The sequence below is a fragment of the Rhinolophus ferrumequinum genome, chromosome 22 (genome assembly GCF_004115265.2).
Source record: "Rhinolophus ferrumequinum isolate MPI-CBG mRhiFer1 chromosome 22, mRhiFer1_v1.p, whole genome shotgun sequence".
NCBI classification, from domain to species: Eukaryota; Metazoa; Chordata; class Mammalia; order Chiroptera; family Rhinolophidae; genus Rhinolophus; species Rhinolophus ferrumequinum.
In genome coordinates this window covers 10,375,687-10,396,649 of record NC_046305.1, presented here as the reverse complement: position 1 = coordinate 10,396,649, position 20,963 = coordinate 10,375,687, and the positions used below count along the sequence as shown (strand labels likewise).

General features: G+C 35.1%; 1 protein-coding gene across 1 annotated transcript in view; it reads right to left on the bottom strand.

The window, feature by feature from the left end:
- PAPPA2 (pappalysin 2) overlaps positions 1 to 20,963 on the bottom strand; it is a 220,107-nt gene that overhangs the window by 95,207 nt on the left and 103,937 nt on the right. The window contains 3 exon segments of the mRNA XM_033092004.1: positions 12,045 to 12,191; positions 14,103 to 14,296; positions 17,802 to 17,893. Of these exon segments, the coding sequence (XP_032947895.1) occupies positions 12,045 to 12,191; positions 14,103 to 14,296; positions 17,802 to 17,893 (433 nt within the window).

Sequence of the window (20,963 nt, the reverse complement as noted above, 5' to 3'; positions counted from 1 at the left end):
TAAAAGTTGTTCTTTGAAGAAATCCCAGGCACAAGTAATCAAAAAAAAAAAAGAATAGAAAAAGAAAGTCAAAAACATATCAAGAGATAACTATAGCTAAAATAGAGATGAGACATAATAAAAATACATTATGGACACTAATCAGCATTAAATTTGAATATGTGGAAGAAATGAATACATTTATGGAAATATCCAATAGTCCCAAACTGGAAATGATAAACGAATATATTAATAAAAATCAAAGATAAAAGATTAACCAATAAAATACAAAAATGTATTTAAAATATAATTTCTAATAAACAAGTAGGTTCAATCCACAAAGGCAAAAATAATTTGATATCTAAAAAATAAAAACAAATCTATCAATGTGATTCAACACAATGATGGATCAAAGGAGAAAAAAATCACAGGATTATGTCTACCGATGCAAATTAATTGTTTAAGTTCAGTTCATACAGACCGTCTGTTTTCAAGAGGCAGATGGAGTGACCTAAGGCTTATTCTAAAATTTGTATGGAAAATAAGTATTCATAAATAATGAATAGCTAATTCAATTTTGAAAAAGATGTGCACAAAGGTGGAGGCGGGGAACGCTCTCCCCAATATGTTTACGTAGTAAAAGTTATAGAAATAAAAACAGTGTATTGTTGGCGTAAGGAAAAAGAAACAGATCAGTGGAATGCAACAGAGTGTTAAAACACCACTCATGTATATTCCAGAAACAAGTATGTCATTAACGTAGTACCACAAACCATCAGGACAAAAATGAATGTTTTAATGGATAGGGTTAGAAAAATTCGCTTATCCTATTTAGGAAAAAGTGAAACCTTATTCTAAATGTAAAAAACAAATTTCAAATATGTTAAAAACCAAACTTTAAAAGGCAAAACTATAAAACTTACATAAGAAAACGAAAAAAAATCTTTGCAATTTTAGAAAAAACTAGTAAATCAGTCCATATTACAATTAAATAGAAGAGAAACTCTAAGTGCCTGCTAATTATTTCTGTAAAGGGTTGTTCGACCCCACTAATAATCATAAGAATTCAAAATAAAACAACAATGAGGTATCACTTTATTCCCATCAGATTAATCGTAAGCAATTGGAAAACATTAGGTTCAGACAGGGATATGTGGAAATGGTTGCACTGTCCTCAATGTCTTGAACTTATTAAGTTGATGTGTACTTCTATATCTTTGGATGTATTTATGGGCTGTCTCATTCCATTGATCTATTAATCTATCAGCACCTTGACATTTAACCACTATAATTTTATGATATATGTTGATATTGGACAGGTGACGCTTCCTTCACTACTCATCTTTTGCAGCTTTTCCATAAAAACACTAAAATCAACTTTGTAATTATTTTAAAATTGTTTTTAGAACTTATTGAAATTGCATGAAGTTTAAACTCAGGGAAAATTAACCTTCATATGATACTGAATCTTGCTACACAGGACCAGTTTGCACATCTTCATTTTTTCAAGCCTTCATTGTATCTCTCTCTATATATATCTTTCAATTTTTTTTAATACTCATTTCTAGATATTTTACCACTTTAATTGCTGTTGTAAATGAAGCATTTTCTTTAACAATATTTTCTCATTATTTGTTGTTTAAAATTAGACAGCACATTTCCTTTCATTTAATTTTGTACTAAACTATGATGCTAAGTGAAATAATGTTCAGGTTGTTTTCTCTTTTCAGATGGTAAGTCAATTTATGAGAAGATAATTCAAAATTGACGTTTTCCTTCACATTTTATGTTTCATTTCTTTTATATCTCATAAAGTATAAAATTAAAAAGTCTAACTGAATTAGCTGCTATGTTCGGAGAAAGTAAAATAACGGTAATAATGGAATTTTTTCTACTTCACTGACTTCTGCATTCCCTGTCATTTCCTCTTTATTTTTAATTTGGTTTTAATTTGAGCTTTTTAAATTACTGACGGTGGAAACTTAATTGATTTCATACCTCTTTTTGCCTCTAAATATAGACATTTAAAGCTATAAATGTCCCTGTCAGTACTTTTTTAAATTTCATCTTCTAAATTTTGACATGTTATTTCATTATCGTTCAGCTCAAAATACTTTCTACTTTCCCTCATAAAATCATGTTAGGCCTATGGATCGTTTAGCACTGCATTGCTTGATTACCAAAAATTTGGAGATTTCCTAGGTATCTAGTTATCATTTCTAATTTAGTACTGTTGAGGTCAGAATATATACTCTTCATACCATGTTTCCCCGAAAATAAGACCTAACTGGATCATCAGCTCTAACGTGCCGTTTGGAGCAAAATTATATTAAAATAAGACCGGGTATAATCATATAATATAATCATATAATATAATATAATATAATATAATATAATATAATATAATATAATATAATATAATATAATATAATACAATATAATACAATATAATACTGGGTCTTATATAAGACCAGGTCTTATATTAACTTTTGCTCCAAAAGACACACTAGAGCCGATGGTCCGGCTAGGTCTTATTTTCGGGGAACTATGGTAATTTCAATCACACGCATTTATTGAGACTTGTTTTATACTCTAGTATATGTCCTGCTTTGGTGACTGTACCTTATGTATTCTGCAGTTGTTGAATGTAATATTTCTACAATTATCAGTTATGTCAAATATTTGATAATGATCTTCAGATCTTAAATATTTGTCCTGATTTACTTATTTACTTATTTTCGTCTACTTGTTACATCAAATACTTAGAAAGAGATGATAAAAACCCAAATTATGATTAGAGATTTGGCTGTTTGTCTATTAGTTCTGTCCATTTTTAATTCATTTTTTTGAGGCTCTGTTCTTAGATGCTTTGATTTTATAACAATTAAGATTGCTCTGTATTTTTGATAAATTGACCTATTTATCATTATGAAATGTCCCTCTATCTCAGGTAATAATCTGCTTTGAGGCCTATTTTGTCAGATGTCATGTTCTGTGTCAAAACACAGAACATGAATTTTCTCATGCTTCGAGTTTACATGGTATATAATTTTCCACTCTTTCACTTTCAGTCTGCATGACTTTATATTTAACGTGTTTTTTATAAATAGTATACAATTGGTTCTTTCCATCTTATGTACACTGAAAATCTCTGCCTTTTATGTGGCATTTTTAGACAATTTGCATTTAATGTAATTAATAAATACAGTTGGATTTAAGTCTACCATCTTGATAGTTGTTTTCTCTTTATTATTTGTTTCTTTCATCGTAAGAGTGAAGATGGTGAGTCATTTATCTTTGAATCCCTCTGTAGTGCAATACATTGTTAATTTTAGGCAGTGTTATTGAGTAGAATTAAAAGTGAATGTTGTCATGTTGTGGAAATAAGGCAAATAACCATGAATACCTTTAGTATTAACTAAAAACATAATATCGAGCTGGGGTCAGCACACTATAATCCATAGGCCAAATATGACCCACTGCCTGATTTTTTGTGTGGTCTGTGAACTTAGAATGGTTTTTGTATTTTCAAATGGTTTGAAAAAAATCAAAAGAGAAATAATGTGAATTTACATGAAATTGAAATATCAGTGTTCATAAGTATAATTTTATTAGAACACAGCCATGCTCGCTCATTTACGTCTTGTCTATGGCTGCGTTCATTCTACAACAGCGGTGGTAAGCAACTGTAACAGAGACTGTGTGCCTCAACCTCTGCAGTGTTTATTATCTGCATTTTTACAGGAAATGCTTCCCAGCCCCTGGTATAGAAGGGATAAGCTGGATTTGAATTTGAATCCTATCTGTTTCTTTACTATCTGTGTTATCTCAAATGCTTAGCACTTCTGAGTGTCCAGATAATTGTTTTTAGGATAGTAGTAATAATAAAAATCCTATCTCTCATGCAGAACTTAAGAATTAATAATAAGACACGTTTCAGGAACAGAGTAAATGTCAATAAAAATGTTTCTCTCTCTCCCCACCACCCCAGTGCTTTGAAATCAAGTCAATTAATATGTATTGCATTTTCTGGTGGAGATTCATGTGCAGTATTTGGCTAGTTGAACCCAAACAAAGAAAGCGAGGAAATGATGTTTAACAGGCTTTAGGCTTTATGTAGCAAGGGTTTCCAGGCCGTGGTCTGTAATTTATAACTGATGTGGAGGACCCTGGTATTTAAAATACTATGAGCATGTGATGGTTTCTGTTAGGATTGCTAACCAGTCTAGTCTGAGTGCGACCGTTCCAAATTATAGACATTTTAGAAAAGTGATGAAAATAAACATAAACATATGATTTTGCATATGCTGGTGGACTCCCTGTGAAACCAAACAAGTACTTAGTTGAATGTCTGCTTCTCAAATTGCTTCATTTGTTCTCTACATTGCTTAGATTCAAAGCACTTTCTGGGAGGGATCCTGCCGTCTGTTTCTTTCTCTATTCCCCAATGACACCCAGAGTTTACAATATGCACTTAATAAATCCTATTAACTAGATCCATAGATATATTGCCTTTGAAGAATTTAGAAGAAGTCCAACAAAAGAAGAGAGGAAGCCTTTCCTTCCAATTCCACATATGTTTTAATTTGTTTTCTTGCTCATGTCATGCTCCCCTGTTTATCACCAGTGCTTAGTTCTGGGTTTGGCATATCCCAGGTGCATAATAAATGCTGACTGAATGAGGCAACATAATGTAGAGGAGTAGACATGAAATTAGAGTCAAGAGACATGATCTTCAGGTTTTGATCTCTAGGTTCACCAGTTTGTTCTAGAGTAATACATAGAAAAAGCACACTGAGTCTTTAGTTATTATTTTACTCATCTGTAAAACAGGAACATATATATTTTATCAAACTCACAAGCTACTGTGGGGATCGATAATGAAGTGTACGAGAATGTACTTTGTAAATGATAATGGCTTTAAAATGTGCTTATTATTGTAAATAACAAAAATAATCTACATTTTATGCTTTGCAAAAGGAAGTTTTTACATTTTGGTCTACTGGCTCAAGATTAGGAAAAAAAATAGATAAACTAAGAGAGACAAGTTACCTCAGTAAATGTGGAGGTAAAATAATAACAATTTATTTGGGCAAGTAGTAAAAAGATTTTAGTAAAAGAGAAAATGATTTTAGTAAAAGAGAAATTGTAAAAGAATGATTTTGGAAAGATATTTTCAAGGCTAATGTTTTCCAGTACAACTGTTTCTCACCTGTGCAAGAAATTAGTCTCTAATGCATTGCATACAGATCATATTTGTGTATCAAATCAAGATTAAAGTATACTAAAAGGAATAATAAAGTGTCAGAAACCATGCAGTGCTCAGAAAACTTTGGAGAAAAAATCTAACCAGCTTTTTAATATCACTTTCTAATTTATTTGGTATTATGTGGATTTGTGAAAAATATATTTTCTTAATAGTTGCTAAATATTAACTTAACTTTCAATGACATTAGTGATTTGTTTTCTTATACAAAGATTATTACTCCTAGATCACTTATAGTAAGAATAGTAAGAACAGGGTACAAAACTAAACGGTAGCTAACTGACATACATTAAAAGAATTCCAGTTGGAGATTCCTGCTTCCAGCTTATTGAAGTAACTTATAGTAGAACAAACACTCCTGACAAGAAAAATTATAAAATATAAACAAATAAAAAATGTTTGAAAGCATTTCAGAGCAAGTAGGGCTGCCAGGACTGATGAGACTCAGAAAGAAACCACATCGAAGGGAAAACAAACGTTCTGAGTCATTTTTGCCATTGAGATGTTTTTCAGTTCCTAAGCTATGCAGCAAAAGAGTCTAAGAAGCTAGGCAAAAAATTGGCAGGTGAGAGGCCAAAAAGCTAAGCAGAACTTTTAGCAGATACATACTGTTGAGGAAATAGAAATTATATCTCAGGGACTATCAAGGTGGAGGGCCCAACCAAAGATTTAAGTTGAGACCCCTGAAGGGCTAGGACTTAGGAGAAAGGGAAAAATGAAACATATCAGGGCCACTAATACAGAAACACAAGCCTCAGTCATCTTAATTACTGATTGGATTAAGGTGTCCTTTCCCAAATCTTACTACCTGGTTAAAAATAAACTAAATCATCTTGAAAGGAAGATATCATTAACCAGAGGCTCGATAATTTATTCAATGTCTAATATTCAGTGAAAACATTATTCAGTATGATAGTCAATATGCATAAATGAATAAGAATAAAGAGAAAAAATAGTCAACATAAACAGACCTCAGGTCACTAACATGTTGGTATTATGAGACACAGACTGTAATATGCTTATAATTCACATATTTTTTTAAAAAGATTATCAGATGGAGCATTTCAGTATGATAATCTATAGGAATAATTGAATAGGTAATCTAGAATTTAAAATACAATAACTGAAATTAATAAATAGCCAATTATATGGAGTAAATGTTGGAATTAGTAAACAGAAAATATGTCAGTATAAAATAATCATAATGAAGCATGGAGATGGCAGGGAATCGAAAATAGAAGAAAGAGAAAAGAAACAAAAGATACACAGCAAAAAGATCTAATGCATGTGTATTTAGTGTCCAAAAAAAAGAAGGAAGTGTAAATGAACAAGTGAAGATATTAAGTAGGAAGCTTGACAAACAGCCAGAAATATGCTTGGAAACACCACAGTTGTTCCTAACTGTTGAAGATAAAGGACAAAGAGAATATATAAAAAGCACCAGATAATAAAAGGCATTCTCTTCAAAGTAATAAATATTAGATATACAGCTAACTCACCAGAGAAAGTATGAAAGTGAAGACAATGGAGTAACATGGATGAAAGAAAATTACAGGCCACCTAGAATTCTTACCAAGCAAAGATACCCTTTGAAAATGCATGTCAAATAAAGGTATTTTCTGCCACACAAAACCTTAAAGAATTCATTGCCAACAGTCACATTACAAGAAATAAATGAATTTCTTCAAGCTAACTAAAAAATAAGGGGAACATGGAAATGTAGGAAGGATTTCTACATTGCTGGAATTGGTAAGTATTAGGTAATTTAAAATTATACTAACTTTAAAAAGCCAAGAAGCAGTAAATGGAGTTAAAGCATTTTAAAGTATTTATTGATTATGAAATTGTGAGAGTACTAACTCACAGCAGTCTCTAATCAGTTAAGGATGCACGCTATAAACTCTAGGATAACCACTCAGAGAATAAAATAAAAGTATAAATAACTAATAGAATAAGAAACCTAACAATAAAACTGTTTAATCTAAAACAGGGCAAGAAATAGAAAAAAAACTTAAGAACATATGAAACAAGTAAATAACAAAAATATGTTGTAGACTTATAAATAAACATCATTAATTACATTAAGTGTAACTGGACTAAGTACTCCAATTGGAAATCAAAGAATTTTAGGTTGTATACAAGTATATATATATATATATATATATATATATATATATATATATATATGAAAAACAATTATGTGAAGTCAAACAAACCACGTTAAATATAATTACACAGAAAGATTAAAAGTAACAGGATGGAAGAAAAAAAGTAACAGGATGGAAGACACAATATGCAAACATAAACATACAGGTATAACTATACTAATATCAGACAAAGTGTACAATTAAGCAAGAAGTATTCATAGAGATTAAGGGAGACATTTCTTAATGTTAAAAGAGATGATCCACCAGGAAGATTTAGCTATTCTGAAATTATCCAAATGTCAGCACAATATAGTTATTATAATTGTAGAAAATATAAACTTAATTAATAGTCCTTTAATCCACAAATCACTATGTGAATAACAAATGTGAATCACAATCAGTGACCAATTACATCACTTTTTTCAAAGTCTGTCATTGGTTGGTCATTGTGTCTCTTATTCAGCTCATGCAGAGACAAAAATTGTGTAGTTGCATCACTTCCTTATCTCCCGGTGGTAAACCCACTTGACATTTTACAAAAGTGGTTCATCAAAAGAGAACTTGCCAACGAGGATGAAAGTGCAGCAAAGAAAAGAAAAGTGATAATGGTGGAGGTGAAATTTGAATTAAATATAAACTGAGTTACAGAAGAAATAGCTGACTGTGGGAATACTGAGGCCGGGGCCATTTGAGAGATATTTGTCAGACAGCCAGAGGAACTCAGTGAAAGTGAAATTATTATGGTAAATGGGAAAAGTGATGGTGACAAAAAGGATGGAGGTATCCCAGAGGAAGCAATTCCAAGAAAACAAATCACATCAGAAGAACTCTCAGAAATATTTTATAACATTGGAAGTGCAAAAGATAAAATGTAGGAAGCTGATCCAAATGGAAACATGACAGTTCATGAAGGCACAGAAAAACTGTTTTGTAATGTAAGTCATATGATGGAGAAAAAAAAAAAAAGCAAGCACTGTTCAAACTACTCTTGGTAACTTTTTTTTTTAACAACAAAACAAAATACTTGAATTCTCTGTTTCTAATGTTTTACGTTCTAGTGAACTAAATAAGTATCAGTTTTAATACTTTTTACAATTTCCTTTCGCATGTATTGCGTAAAAGTGAGAAATTTTAATATTTTGACAAAAGCTTTAAGAAGTTATGCAACAACGGTAATTTTTCCCACTAATTATTAACTTCGTTTTGCATAGTTTTAGCCTGCATGATCATTTGGGGGTTCCCCACTACTCTACAAAGTGAGAAATGTCTGCACACATAATACTATAGCTTCAACATGCATAAATCAAAAACTGACTAAAATAAAGGAGAAACAGAAAATCTAAGATTATGGTGGAAGATGCTGATGGAAAATAGTACACAAAATATCGGGCAAAATATGTATATGTACAATATATACTTGCTATACAGGAAACTTCGACAACATGATGGATGAATTTGAGCTATCTTAAATACTATATAGAATGCTGTATCCAACAGTTTCAGACTATGTATTCTTTCCAAAGAACATGTCATATTTACCAATATTAACCATATGCTGGTCCGTAATTCAAGTCTTGACAAATTACAAAGGATGGAAACCAGGCAGAATATACTCACTGGCCACAGAAGACTCTAGCTATGAACACCACCACCCCACCACCACCAAAAAAAAAAAAAAAAGTATCCAGAAAAATCCACAAATGTTTGGAAGTTAAACAAGGACAGTTATACATAACTCAGGAATCAAAAACAGAAATCAACTAACAATTAACAAATATGTTTGAACTAAATGAAAACAGAAATAAGACGTGAAATTTGTAGGGTATTGCTAAAGCCACTCTTAGAAGGCAACTGTGGCCTCTTTTAGAAGAAAAGCTAAAAATTTTCCAAGTTACTAGAAAAAGAAGAGCAAATTAAGTGCAAACATAAAGGAAGGAAAAAATGAGCACATATGTATATTCTTATTTTTATTATTTCTTCCCTTCATGTTTATACATATATATTCCTTTTATATATATATACAGATATATATAGATATAGATATATACACACATACATGTGCATATATACAGATATATATGCATGTATATATATTTAGTTAATGGTTCTATAAAAGATTAATAAAAGATTAATACACTCAAAAAAACTTTAGCAAGAATGAGCAAAAAATAAATAAAAAGAGAAGCCAAAATTAACAACAGCATGAGTAAAAAAAGTTCCTAGAAACTGTGGAACCATTACAAAGAAAATAAGAAATATAAAGAGATTTAATGCCAATAAATTCAAAATTTATTAAAAAATGGAGAAATTACTTGAAAAACTCAACTTACCAAAATTGACCTAAGAAAAAATAGAAAACCCAAATTTTTCCATATATGTTTTAAAATTTTAATACATAATTTAAATTTTTTCCTCAAAGAAAACTCCAGGCTCAAATAGCTTCATGGATGAATCCTTACAAAATTAATACCAACCTTACAGAAAATATTTTCTCCAGGGAACTGGAGTAAAAAGAAACTTATTTTAGGAGTCAAATCTAGCCTTCATCATAAAATCTGACAAGACAGTAAAAATATAAGAAAATTAGAAGCCAAGCTCTAATGAACACAGATGAAAAAAACACTTAAAGTATTCTCAAAAAGATTCCAAAATTGTTGACAAAAAATTATACATCACCTTCAAGTTGTTATTATTTTTTCAGGTATGTAAACATTTTAAAATTTATCAAAGTAAGTCAGGACACTGACAGAACAAACTGGAAAATAATGAACATCTTAGATGCAGAAATGCATTTGATAAAATTCAACTCCCTTTTGTCAGAAAACTATAAAATGTTAAGAGACATTAAATGAGATTTAAGTAACTGAAAGAATATTTTAGAAAGACTAGTATGTTGAAGAGAAATCTCTCTCCAAATTGACTCATACATTCAATGAAATCTCAATCAAAATTGCATCAGATTTTTTTTTCCACGTGTGGAAACTGAAGCTGATTGTAAAATTTATATGGCAATTTCAAGGACCAAGAATAGCCAATGCATTCTGGGGAAGAAAGAAAGTTTTAAGACTTAAACAGTATCAAATTTTAAAACTCATCAAAAACAAAATGCACAGTAAGAGTATAACATTGACGCAAGAATATACAGACCAGTAGAACAAAATACAGAATCAATAAACAAACCTACACATATACATTTCCAGATGATTATGTAGCACAGTAGGGGGAGGGGGGAGGATTTAGTTTGAGTGACAGTGGTTCTAGATCTAATGCATATACACAGGGTAAAAATTCTTTATCCCTATCTCACACAATACACAAAAATTCCAGATGGACTGTAGACCTACACATGAAAGGTAAAACAATAAAATTTCTTGAAGATAACAGGGAAGCATACATTGTAGTAGGTAAAGATTTCTTAATAGAGTATATGAAAAGTTCTACCCATAAAGGAAAAGAAGGATAAATTGAACTTTAGTAGAATTTAGAATTTCGGTTCATCTGAATGTACCATTAAGAGCAAGAGACAGCAATCCATAGAGTGTTGGAAAATATTACATAACATGTAAGCGAAAAAGGATTTGCATTCAGAAAATTATGAAGAAATCATACAAAGTAAGAAGAAAGTTACAGAAAACCCAATAGAAAATTGGGCAAAAGACTTGAATATGTCCTTCCGGGGGAAAAAAAAGATATATTAATACCAAGACATATACAAATCTCCCAATTTCATAAGTCATCATGTAAATGCAAATGGAAACCACAGGGGGATATCTTTCTATACCCAACAAAATGGTGAAAATTAAGATGCAAAATAGCAAGTGGTGGTGAAAATGTGAAGCAACTGGAATACTCTTAAGCCTCCGGTGGGAATATAAATTAGTACAACTACTGAGGAAAATTATTTGGGATGATCCATGGAAGCCGATCACCTGCCTACCCTACCTGTGATCTAGCAGTTCCAAGTATACCCAACTGTTTCTTTACATCCATCAAATGTACAGACATGTTGGCATCAGAACTATGTGTAATTATCGTGAGAGAAAAATTGGAAATAATCTCCATGTGCATCAATATGGATAAACAAACTGTGGTGTATTCATGCACCGGAAAGCTCTGTGGCTATGAAAGCAAGCACTACAGCTGAGCAAAGCTGTGCGAATGTTGTATAAGAAAGTATCCAACACAGAGTACTACATACTGTAAAGTTTTTTACACAGACTTCAAAACCAGACAAAACTAATGTATGGTACCACCACATCAAATAGTAAATACCTCTGTGGTACAATAACAGAGCCTTTTGGGGTGATGTTAATTTTCTGTTTCTTGATCTGTGTAGTGGGTAGACAGAATGTTCTCTTTATAAAAATTCAGCCATCTGAGCATTTCTGGTTCGGGCACTCTCCTGTGTGGATGTTACACTTTGATAAACCGATTACTTTACAAAGAAATACAAACTTCAAGAACAGGTAAAGATAAATTCAAAATGTAAAAACTTTGAGATAACAAAAGGAAATTTCCTGACAAGCCATTTCGATGCATCATGTGTAAACACACATGCATACACACATGTGTACACACATGTACATATAACGTACATAGACACTCGCACCAGGTATAGGCAGCCTTTCTGAAAAATCACTTGGGCCACTTACTTTGAGCCAGACCTCATGCTCTCTCTCCAGGCTACCTTCTTGCTGCTCACGCCCTTCATCCCGAGATCTATTTCCACTGGTGACACAGGGAAACCAGCCAGTAAGGTGGCGGTGCTCTGGTAAGTCTGGATGGTATGGTGTGCAACTCTGAAACGCAATTTCAACCAAAAGTTACATGTGGAAGGTGAGAGATCAATAAAGACAATGAAGCTCTCTGGTTCAAAACCAAAGATTTCCTCTCCGAGTGCCTAACGATTACATTGTTGGCAGAAAACTTCTCTCAGTGTGGAAGGTCTCAATGCTCTCTGGTAGCCTCCAGATATAACTTGCCTGGGTAGAAAAACACACATGACAACCCGCAGTCCACCGTCGACTGGGGCATCTTGCCCAGAGAAGAGTCCTGGCACATTTCAGACAACTGCTCACGGCATTAGTCATAGAGGTCTATCCAGGACGATGGTCAGATCCTTACCTCGCAGGACCCACCGGCCCCAGGAGAGAGGCTGCTGAGTCGGGGAAGCAGTGAACATTCAGACGGGTCAAGAAGCCAGGGAAGCGTAACTCCAGGAAATTCCTCCCACTCCGCTTAGGGAAGACAGACAGGCTAGACTAAGAACCACTTTAGAGAGCTGTCACTAACTCAGCATCTCTCAACTTTCCTGGCTTCCTGCCGCTGGGCACCAGAACTCTTGAGAAAAATGCCAGAATTAGGCTGAGGGAGTGTGGCAGACATGGCTAGTTGCCTACCCACATCCATTTCACCTTTCTTATTAACAAACTCCAATTTTGTTCAAGGGGACAGTATATCCAGTTATAAATGCTCATATTCTCAGGGTCCCCTACAACTAAGGGTGATGACGTGGCCTGGATCTGACCAATAAAATGTTGGTGGAAGAACATAGTGCTGAACTTCCGGAAAAGCTGCCATTTTCCCAATAAAAAGACAAAGCCTCCGCTAGCCTGCATCTGTTTGCCTTTGACCTTCCCTCCTTACCTCCCTGCTTGAAATGTTGACTTTGTGTCTAGATGAGCAGCAGTCATCTTATGAGCAGGAGGAAGAAAGTTGTAAGGATGAAAAAAACTGGAATCTAGAAGACACCTGGGTCCCTGACGAGTTCCTGGAACTGGAGCACCAACCTTGGCTGGTCCCTCCATCTCCTGGGGATGTTTCCTCAAGCCTAAAACCCAGTGATTTCATCTTGGCTTAAGGAACATACCTAGAGAGCTATGCCTCACTTCTGTTGAAAGGACTGTATTGCCTATTGTTATGATGGATGGAAGAGTTTGTCTAGCATTGGACACAGCTGGAATAGTACCCAACAGCCAAAGATCTTAATCTGCTTTTCGGTATTCAACTGTAATTCACAGAAGCCAGTCCTCAGGGATCTTCTATTATTTAGATGGATATTCTGGGAAAATTGTGTACGTAAGGATTTGTTTTTAGTCCTGACTCTAGAATTTCTTCAATAATTAGAATTCTTTCAATCAAATTATACTTTGGTCTTTTATATATTAAATTTCACTTGCTATGTGTAGTAAACCATTGAGTTAAACGCAAAAAAAAAATATTACTATACCCATTTTGCATATGGGAAAATTGGGGCCCAGAGAGATTCAGTGACTTGTCAAACCTCACTCGGTAATAATAACAGTAACACGGGTGGATCCAGTAGTACAATCCAGGCATTCTGACTCTTTACTGCTTCTTTTCCTTCTTTGAAAGTAAATGCTCTCAAATACAAAGTCTGAGTGTAATTTCTGATATGCGTACTTTTAAGGTTAATTTTCAGATGCTTTCGTACACCTTGAAGTCAGCTATTGCATAGCCAAAGGTTCCTAGATGAAAACCGGCGAGGGTACGGGGGGTGAGGGTGGGGGACGCGACTTAACTCGCTAGTCTAGAAGCTTGTCACTTAACATTATCTTATTCTGTGTTCAGTAAGGACTCAAGTTGATGTCAAAATCACGAAAAAAACGTAAGCTCCCATTAAGCATCTGGTGGGAGGGGCACTTCACAATTTTGCTCAGAGGTGACTCTATTCTTCGGCCTTAACTTACCATGGAATGAGGTTCTCCTGTTACCAAGGAAACGGGACACTTGTTCTTGTCTTCATGAGAGGAGTAAGCGTGGGTCGCCCACTGATCCAGGAATCCGTCGGGCGTGTAGAGTCCACAGTCTTTAAGGCTGGTCTCCTTCTCAAAAGACTCACACAGCCCGTCTCCCTCATAGACATAGCACAGGCTTGGCTCCCCTGCCAAGACATAGCATATTTTATATATGTCATATAAAATAATTACACGTTTCTCCAGCCCACTAAAGAGAATCTCATAATTGACAGACAATCTAATGCCCACCACAAACGTGCAGACAACACACACACACACACACACACACACACCCCTAAAGATGAAGAATTCTTTTTCATTGGGAAAGTGGGAGAATCCACCTGCATAAAAAAGTATAGAAAGGAGCAGAAGGAACAGGGAAGTAAGAAGCGGCTGTGGGCTGGCTGTAGAAAGAAAATATGAGGAATAGTTGAGCAAGATACTTTGGGGAAGCTGGGACATAAGCGAAGTAGATGGAAGAAGAAAGGGAGTTTAAATAAATGGTCTGACGTGTTCGGTGCTGGGATCCCCCTCCCAGTTTTTGAAACATTACATCATTTGAGGGATTGGTTTTTAGTTGCTTTTTTGCGGCTGACTTGTGTTTCTTCAGCTAACTGCAACTGCTTTACAACTGGACCGTGTGGGCGCCGGGTTTATAAGCATTGATGCACACATTGTTTCTTTTAGTCTTACAGCCACCATGTGAGGTATGCATGCTCTGTTGGTTCCAGAAAGAGGAAATTTGAGTCTCGGTAATTTTAAGTGACTTGTCCAAGGTCACTTGACTCAGAAGCCATAGAGCTTGGGTCTAAGCCGAGCTCACACAAGGCAGGATCAGGGGTTCTGCGCCCCACGCTGCTTCCCGCTGCGACAGGACTGTCTTCAAGGGCAAACAGGTGAGAAAAGAATAGTTACAGAAAGCTAGCGGGGTCATAAATCAAGCTTGTACCCTCTGGACAAGTTCCATACTTGCTCACAGCATAACTCTTACTAAGTGAATAGTTCTTCGCTATCGATAGGTAAACTGGCTTCAAGTGTACAAAGCTCAGATGCAGTTATAAAGCCATTTGCTAAGTTGCACTTTCTACCAAAACGTGGTAATATTAGCAGCACGATTCTAATGTCCCATTTCTACTCAAAATAATTGGACACGGAAATAAGATCAAGATTCAAAATAAATCAACACATAGGTTCACATTCAATAACATCATTACTAAAATGTATTGCTACTATACCAACCTTTCTAGTTTTAATTCTTCGCAGCACTACCACAGGGACGTTCCAGGAATTTTTCAGCAGCTCATCAACATGTGTTTATTAATTATTTTCCTCAATAATTTATTCAAGTCTCAAATCCTACGATGGTAAATCAATCTCTACTTGCCAAGAATGTGCCACCGTTCTGAGGACTTGTTTCTAAGCCTACTTGGGGCTTTAAATTCCTGCATTTCATCAAACCCATGCCCTACCGAAATCATTGCCCCAAAGCCAGTATGTGCGTATTTGAATGACTTTTCCTCTCTCTCTCATAGAGATATATATGTATATGTGTATTTATGTACATAAATATGTATATCCGAATATATGTATACATTTTATAATGTATATGTTATTTATAACATATATTTTTGTTTTCATCTTTATTATCACTGACTCATTCTTCTTGCTTCTTCCCTCTGTTTTTTTTTTTTTTAACTATGTGCTTAAAATTTTGCCTCTCCTTTTTCAAATCCATCTAAAAATAACAGACACTTTTAAAACACATTTCACAATGATTCCTTCAAACCTAATCTTTGGAGAAATAATGGAGAACTATACGCTTAGCATACCATAAATGTATTACTCACTGAAACAGATGTCTAACTGTGGAATATATCAGTTTTAACTCTACCCTGTAAAATGTAGGTATAGTTTTACTGGAGTTAGAGACTCCAGGAAATATGAACCAAACTTAATGGGATTAGATGTGATAGAAACCAAGTGACATCTTCTCTTAAGTTAAATGAGATTTGTGCTGCACTGGAAAAGGCAGTGCTTGGAGAATGTGTATGTGTGTGCATGCGTGCGCGTTTTCAATTTGAGCCCACTATGTGCTACAAAAAGAAATGATGGAAACAGAGGTGGTATAACAAGTACTTGTGTACACGAGAGGGGAGGTAATCAGTTCTGTGTATTCTGCACACCCAGACCACATCTGGAGTATTGAATTCCTTTCTGGACACTGACCACGTGAAGCATGCCAGGTCAGGGTAAATAGGAAAGGGTCTGGAAACCTAATCACATGAGGGGATGTTTGGATTGGAAAGGAGAATAATGAGGAAGCATTTAAAATATCTGAATGGTAGTCAAATAAAACAGGGAAAAAAATATCCTCTAGTTTCATAGCAAGGAAAAAGCACTTGATTAAGCATTAGGGAAGCTGAGTTCCAGTGCTGGCTCTGCAGATACCCCATTGTATGTGCGTGGATGAGTCAGTAAAATTCTCTGAGCCTCAGTATCCAAACCAGAAAAGGGAGAGGAATTTTACAACAGATAAAGCCATTTTAAATAGAATGGCCTATTGCAAGTTGTGTTCTTCGCTGTTAGAAGCATGCAAGCAGAAGCTAGTGGCCCATCTCTCAGGAACTGGTAGGAGGGATTTCTGTAAAGGAAGGAAGCTGGACTGAAGTCACTGCTAGACTGTATGCAGGAAGGGATCTGGGTGTCTATTAGACTCATGGTACATGGTGGGCAGTGAATATTTTTCATTGCATGGAAGACAACTAAGATTCTGTGATTTTTATGATTCTGCTCCTGAGACAGAGGGCATTCGTGTGTTCTGTACAGTACTTAACACCTTAATAAATTCTGCATAATTATAATCATATCCTACATTATCTTGAGACTTAGAGACATTAAAATATTTTAAATGCATTGCTTTTTAAAATAACTTTGATGAGCAGTTATGTTTCTCAAAATCATTGCAAATGTATGCAGATGGGAACGGAAAAATCATCTGCACCTAAGAAGACTGTTGATGATGGCTTTAGTCAGAATTGGGAGACGTGCTCTGGAAAGTTTCCCTGAGTGGCAAGAGACTAGAGTTAGTGCCATCTTGTTCTAATTCACCAGTGATTCTCCAAGATTGAGACATGTATGACCCTCTTCAAGATCTTCATCCTTCAAGATCTTACCTATTAAACACAGCACTCCTTTTGGCTTGGAAGGATCCTTCACCCTAATTTGTAGGTAAGAATCTGTATGATTGTGTTACGTAGCTGACATTTTGATATTAGACATGAGGACCCAAGAGAAATCCTTGGTAATATTAATCCAGGAGGCAGCATAACCTAGTGGTTTAACATGTAGATTCTAGAATGTACTTCCTCGGTTCCAATGCTGAGGTCTCCACTTCTAGCTGTTTAAGACAAAGCCAGATAGCTAAGGTCTCAGTGCCTCAGTTTAGTTTCCTCACACTCACAGTAGGGATGAAATGAGGTAATATATGTGACGCAATTAGGGCCTGGAACACAATAGAACATCAAACGTTACCGTTATTACCATTATCGTTGCTACACCATACGTTGCAGGATACCAAGAGCTCACAAAAATAAGACATGGAGACACCTCCAAAAACAGAACCCAAACCTATGCTGATGCTCCCACACTCACCTACGCAGGCGAAGCCTTCCTCCCGCTCACATGTCCTTGAGCAGCCATCTCCACTCAGAAGGTCCCCGTCATCACACTCTTCTCCCAAGCTCCTAGAAGGTAAAATGATACATACCTATGTACCGTGCAAGCTGGAGAAAAGTAGGAGTTAAGAGGATGCTTTCACAGAAAAAAACAATTAGGTATACAGACATTTAAAGAAGACATGGTTTAAGCAATGACTATTGATTCGCGCGTCCAGTGGGTTGTTGGAATTCCTAAAATTCACATAGCTCATGGCTCGGAAACATCTGGAAAATCCATGAGGGTCCTGACAGTGTTTCTGGTAGGTGGTCTTAAACTAGAAAAGGCCTACCGGCCCTATTACGAATGAAATCTGAGAAATCGTGCATTTGGTGAGGAGGAAACCTGCTTATCTAGGTGTGGTTTGGGTTTCTGTTCATTTTCATCTGGTAGTTCTTTGTTTTCACTGTTTTGTTCAATCTAGATGCAGTTATTGTTAAAGTTAAGATTCTGTAGGATTGAAATCTGTCTGTGTACCAAGAGACTCAGCAGCCAATCGCTGCTTTCTCTCAGTCCAAGTAAGTCATCTTTAAGGCTCAGATCCCTGTCCTCACTCCCTACTACCACCTGGTGGCAGCTAGCATGTATTGCAGGGGACAAACAATGGGAGATGGAAAATGTCATTTTTGTTTTGAACCTCAAATGCTGATACAACTAATGACTAAATTTGGATTGAGGTGAGGGCGTTAGTTTAGAGCAAGGAATACATGAAGTGTGTTATTGGAACAAAACAGATAAACTTGGACTGAAGCCCCTCTGAAAGACTAAAGATTTGGCTATTGTAAAATGGATTGAGGGTTACCATTTTTAATCCTTGAATTTTTATCACATCCAAAATGGGCATATATTTTAACTCAGTAGATAAAGGGTTTGGGAATGCTAAAGTGATTTCAGACCCAGGAGAACACTAAAAGCTCTAACCATTGTTTGTTTTTTTTTTTTTTTTTAAAGTACAACTCTTCACAGGAATGAAGTAAAGATTAAATAATTAAATATGTTAGCAAAGTTACATAGATTTAAGATGCACAATTCTGTAATACATCATCTATATATCACATTGTGTGTTTACCACCAAGAGTCAGTTCTCTTTCCATCACCACATATTTGATCCACTTTACCCTCATCTACCACCACCCCCCACCCTCTGGTAACAATTGTCACCCCAATAAACTTTATTTAAAATAATAATAATAATAATTAAATATGTTTGAAAATGACTTAAAAGTATCCTATAAATGCAATTACATAATAATGATATTTTAAGTGGTACGCTGTAAATGGAGAAAAGATAAGAGATATAAAAAATAACATAACTGAAGAAATGAAGGAAACTTCAAATTCATTTTCATTTTGAAGATAATCTAAACAATTAATATAAACATATTGTGTATCATCTCATGCACTGCTACCCAATAGAAATACAATGAGACCCATATAATTTTTAATTTTCTAAAAGTCACGTTAAAAAGTAAAAAGAAACAGATGAAATTAGTTTTAATAATATATTTCATCTAACCCAATATATCTAAAATATTCAATACATAATTGGTATATATAGATATGTAAAATTATTAATGAGGTATTTTGAATTCTTTCTGTGAATGCTCTTTGAAATCTGATGTGTCTTTTTCACATACAACAATCTCAATTCATTTGATCTGTATTTATATTTTTTAAAATATATATTTTAAAAGTGGATTCATCTAACCAAATTGTTCCAGATATACTTCATGGTTTTCCAGTAACCGAATCAAGTTTTAGTTTTTAAATCAAATTTAAGTTACTTCAAATTCAATAAAATTCAGTTTCTTAGTTGCCCTTGCCACATTTTAAAGACTCAACAGCCACACGTAGTTGGTAGTTCCCATACTGGGCAGCAGAGATTGAGATGTTCAACTTCTACATGAATTTTAGGGTCCTCCATTGTTTTTGCTTTGGTAGTCTTATTGACAAGCGGTACCCAACGTGACAACTTTTAGCTTTTAATAGAAAAATTATTAAAACTAGAGTCTGAGGATGACTTCTTGGGGATCTGTGATTCCCTTAGAATCAATCAACACATTTCTCGAGTTTTAAAAAGGGGATTAAATAATTGGTCTGTCCCCTTCTTGTTTTATGTGTAACGGGGTGCCTCCAGCTGAGAAAAAGCTGCAATTCAGTGATATCTTCCCATTGGATGGCAGAACTAAGTATGACTTTTTACAGAGAGGGAATACAGGTAAAAGCTTAAGGGACTATTTTAATAAGGAACCTCGTGAGGCCCAGTGGCCAAGCTGCTTCAGGTGAAGCTGTATCCAGGCAGAGGAGAGAATGTAATACCAAGCCAGGAAAGAGGCTCTTCACCATTTTTGCCCCAAACCCACAGGCAGACGTGGCTTCCTGGGACCTCAAGATGGCCACCATCAGAAAACAGCTGTGACAGGGCAGAGTGCTTTACCCAAGGAAGGCTCTGCCTGGGTAGCAGTGGGGACCAAGCTCCCCAAACATCTTAACATGGTGGGTAGTCAACTTAAAAAGAGGCAGCCAGAACAGGGATAATAATGATAGACTTATTCTGTGCACATGCGAGGCTTCCCTAGGGAGAAATTTTATTGAAATGGAGGAAGGAAGGTGGTACGCTGAGACTGAGTAAGACAGGAGTTGGCAACAAACTAGCAAGGTTTGGGTATTTAAGTAACTACAATCACCTCCATATATTACCGAAGTCTGGAAACATTTGGTGTTTATACTTCTGTGAAAAGCAATAGGCTTACACTAAAGCTTACAGATCTTAGAAGACTGAGAAGACACACAGTGTTTAGTGATTGCTAAATGATGGGATGGGATCCTAAGAAAAGCTATAGAATTGCTTCGTATCAGGGCATCAAGACACAATGTATTTTCACCTGGCCTAGGAAATCCAAAGTAGGCCATCTTATTAGCATGAAGAATCTAAGACAAATCACAGTGAGCGGTCTTCCAGCCTCCTACTTCCAGTGGCTTTATATAAGTGACATGTAAGGTCACAGGAGCATTCAGGATAGGTTAACACAGTGACCGCTGGGACATGGGAGTTTCCTGTGCTAAATTTGGGAAAGTCTCGGGCAAACCAAAATGAAT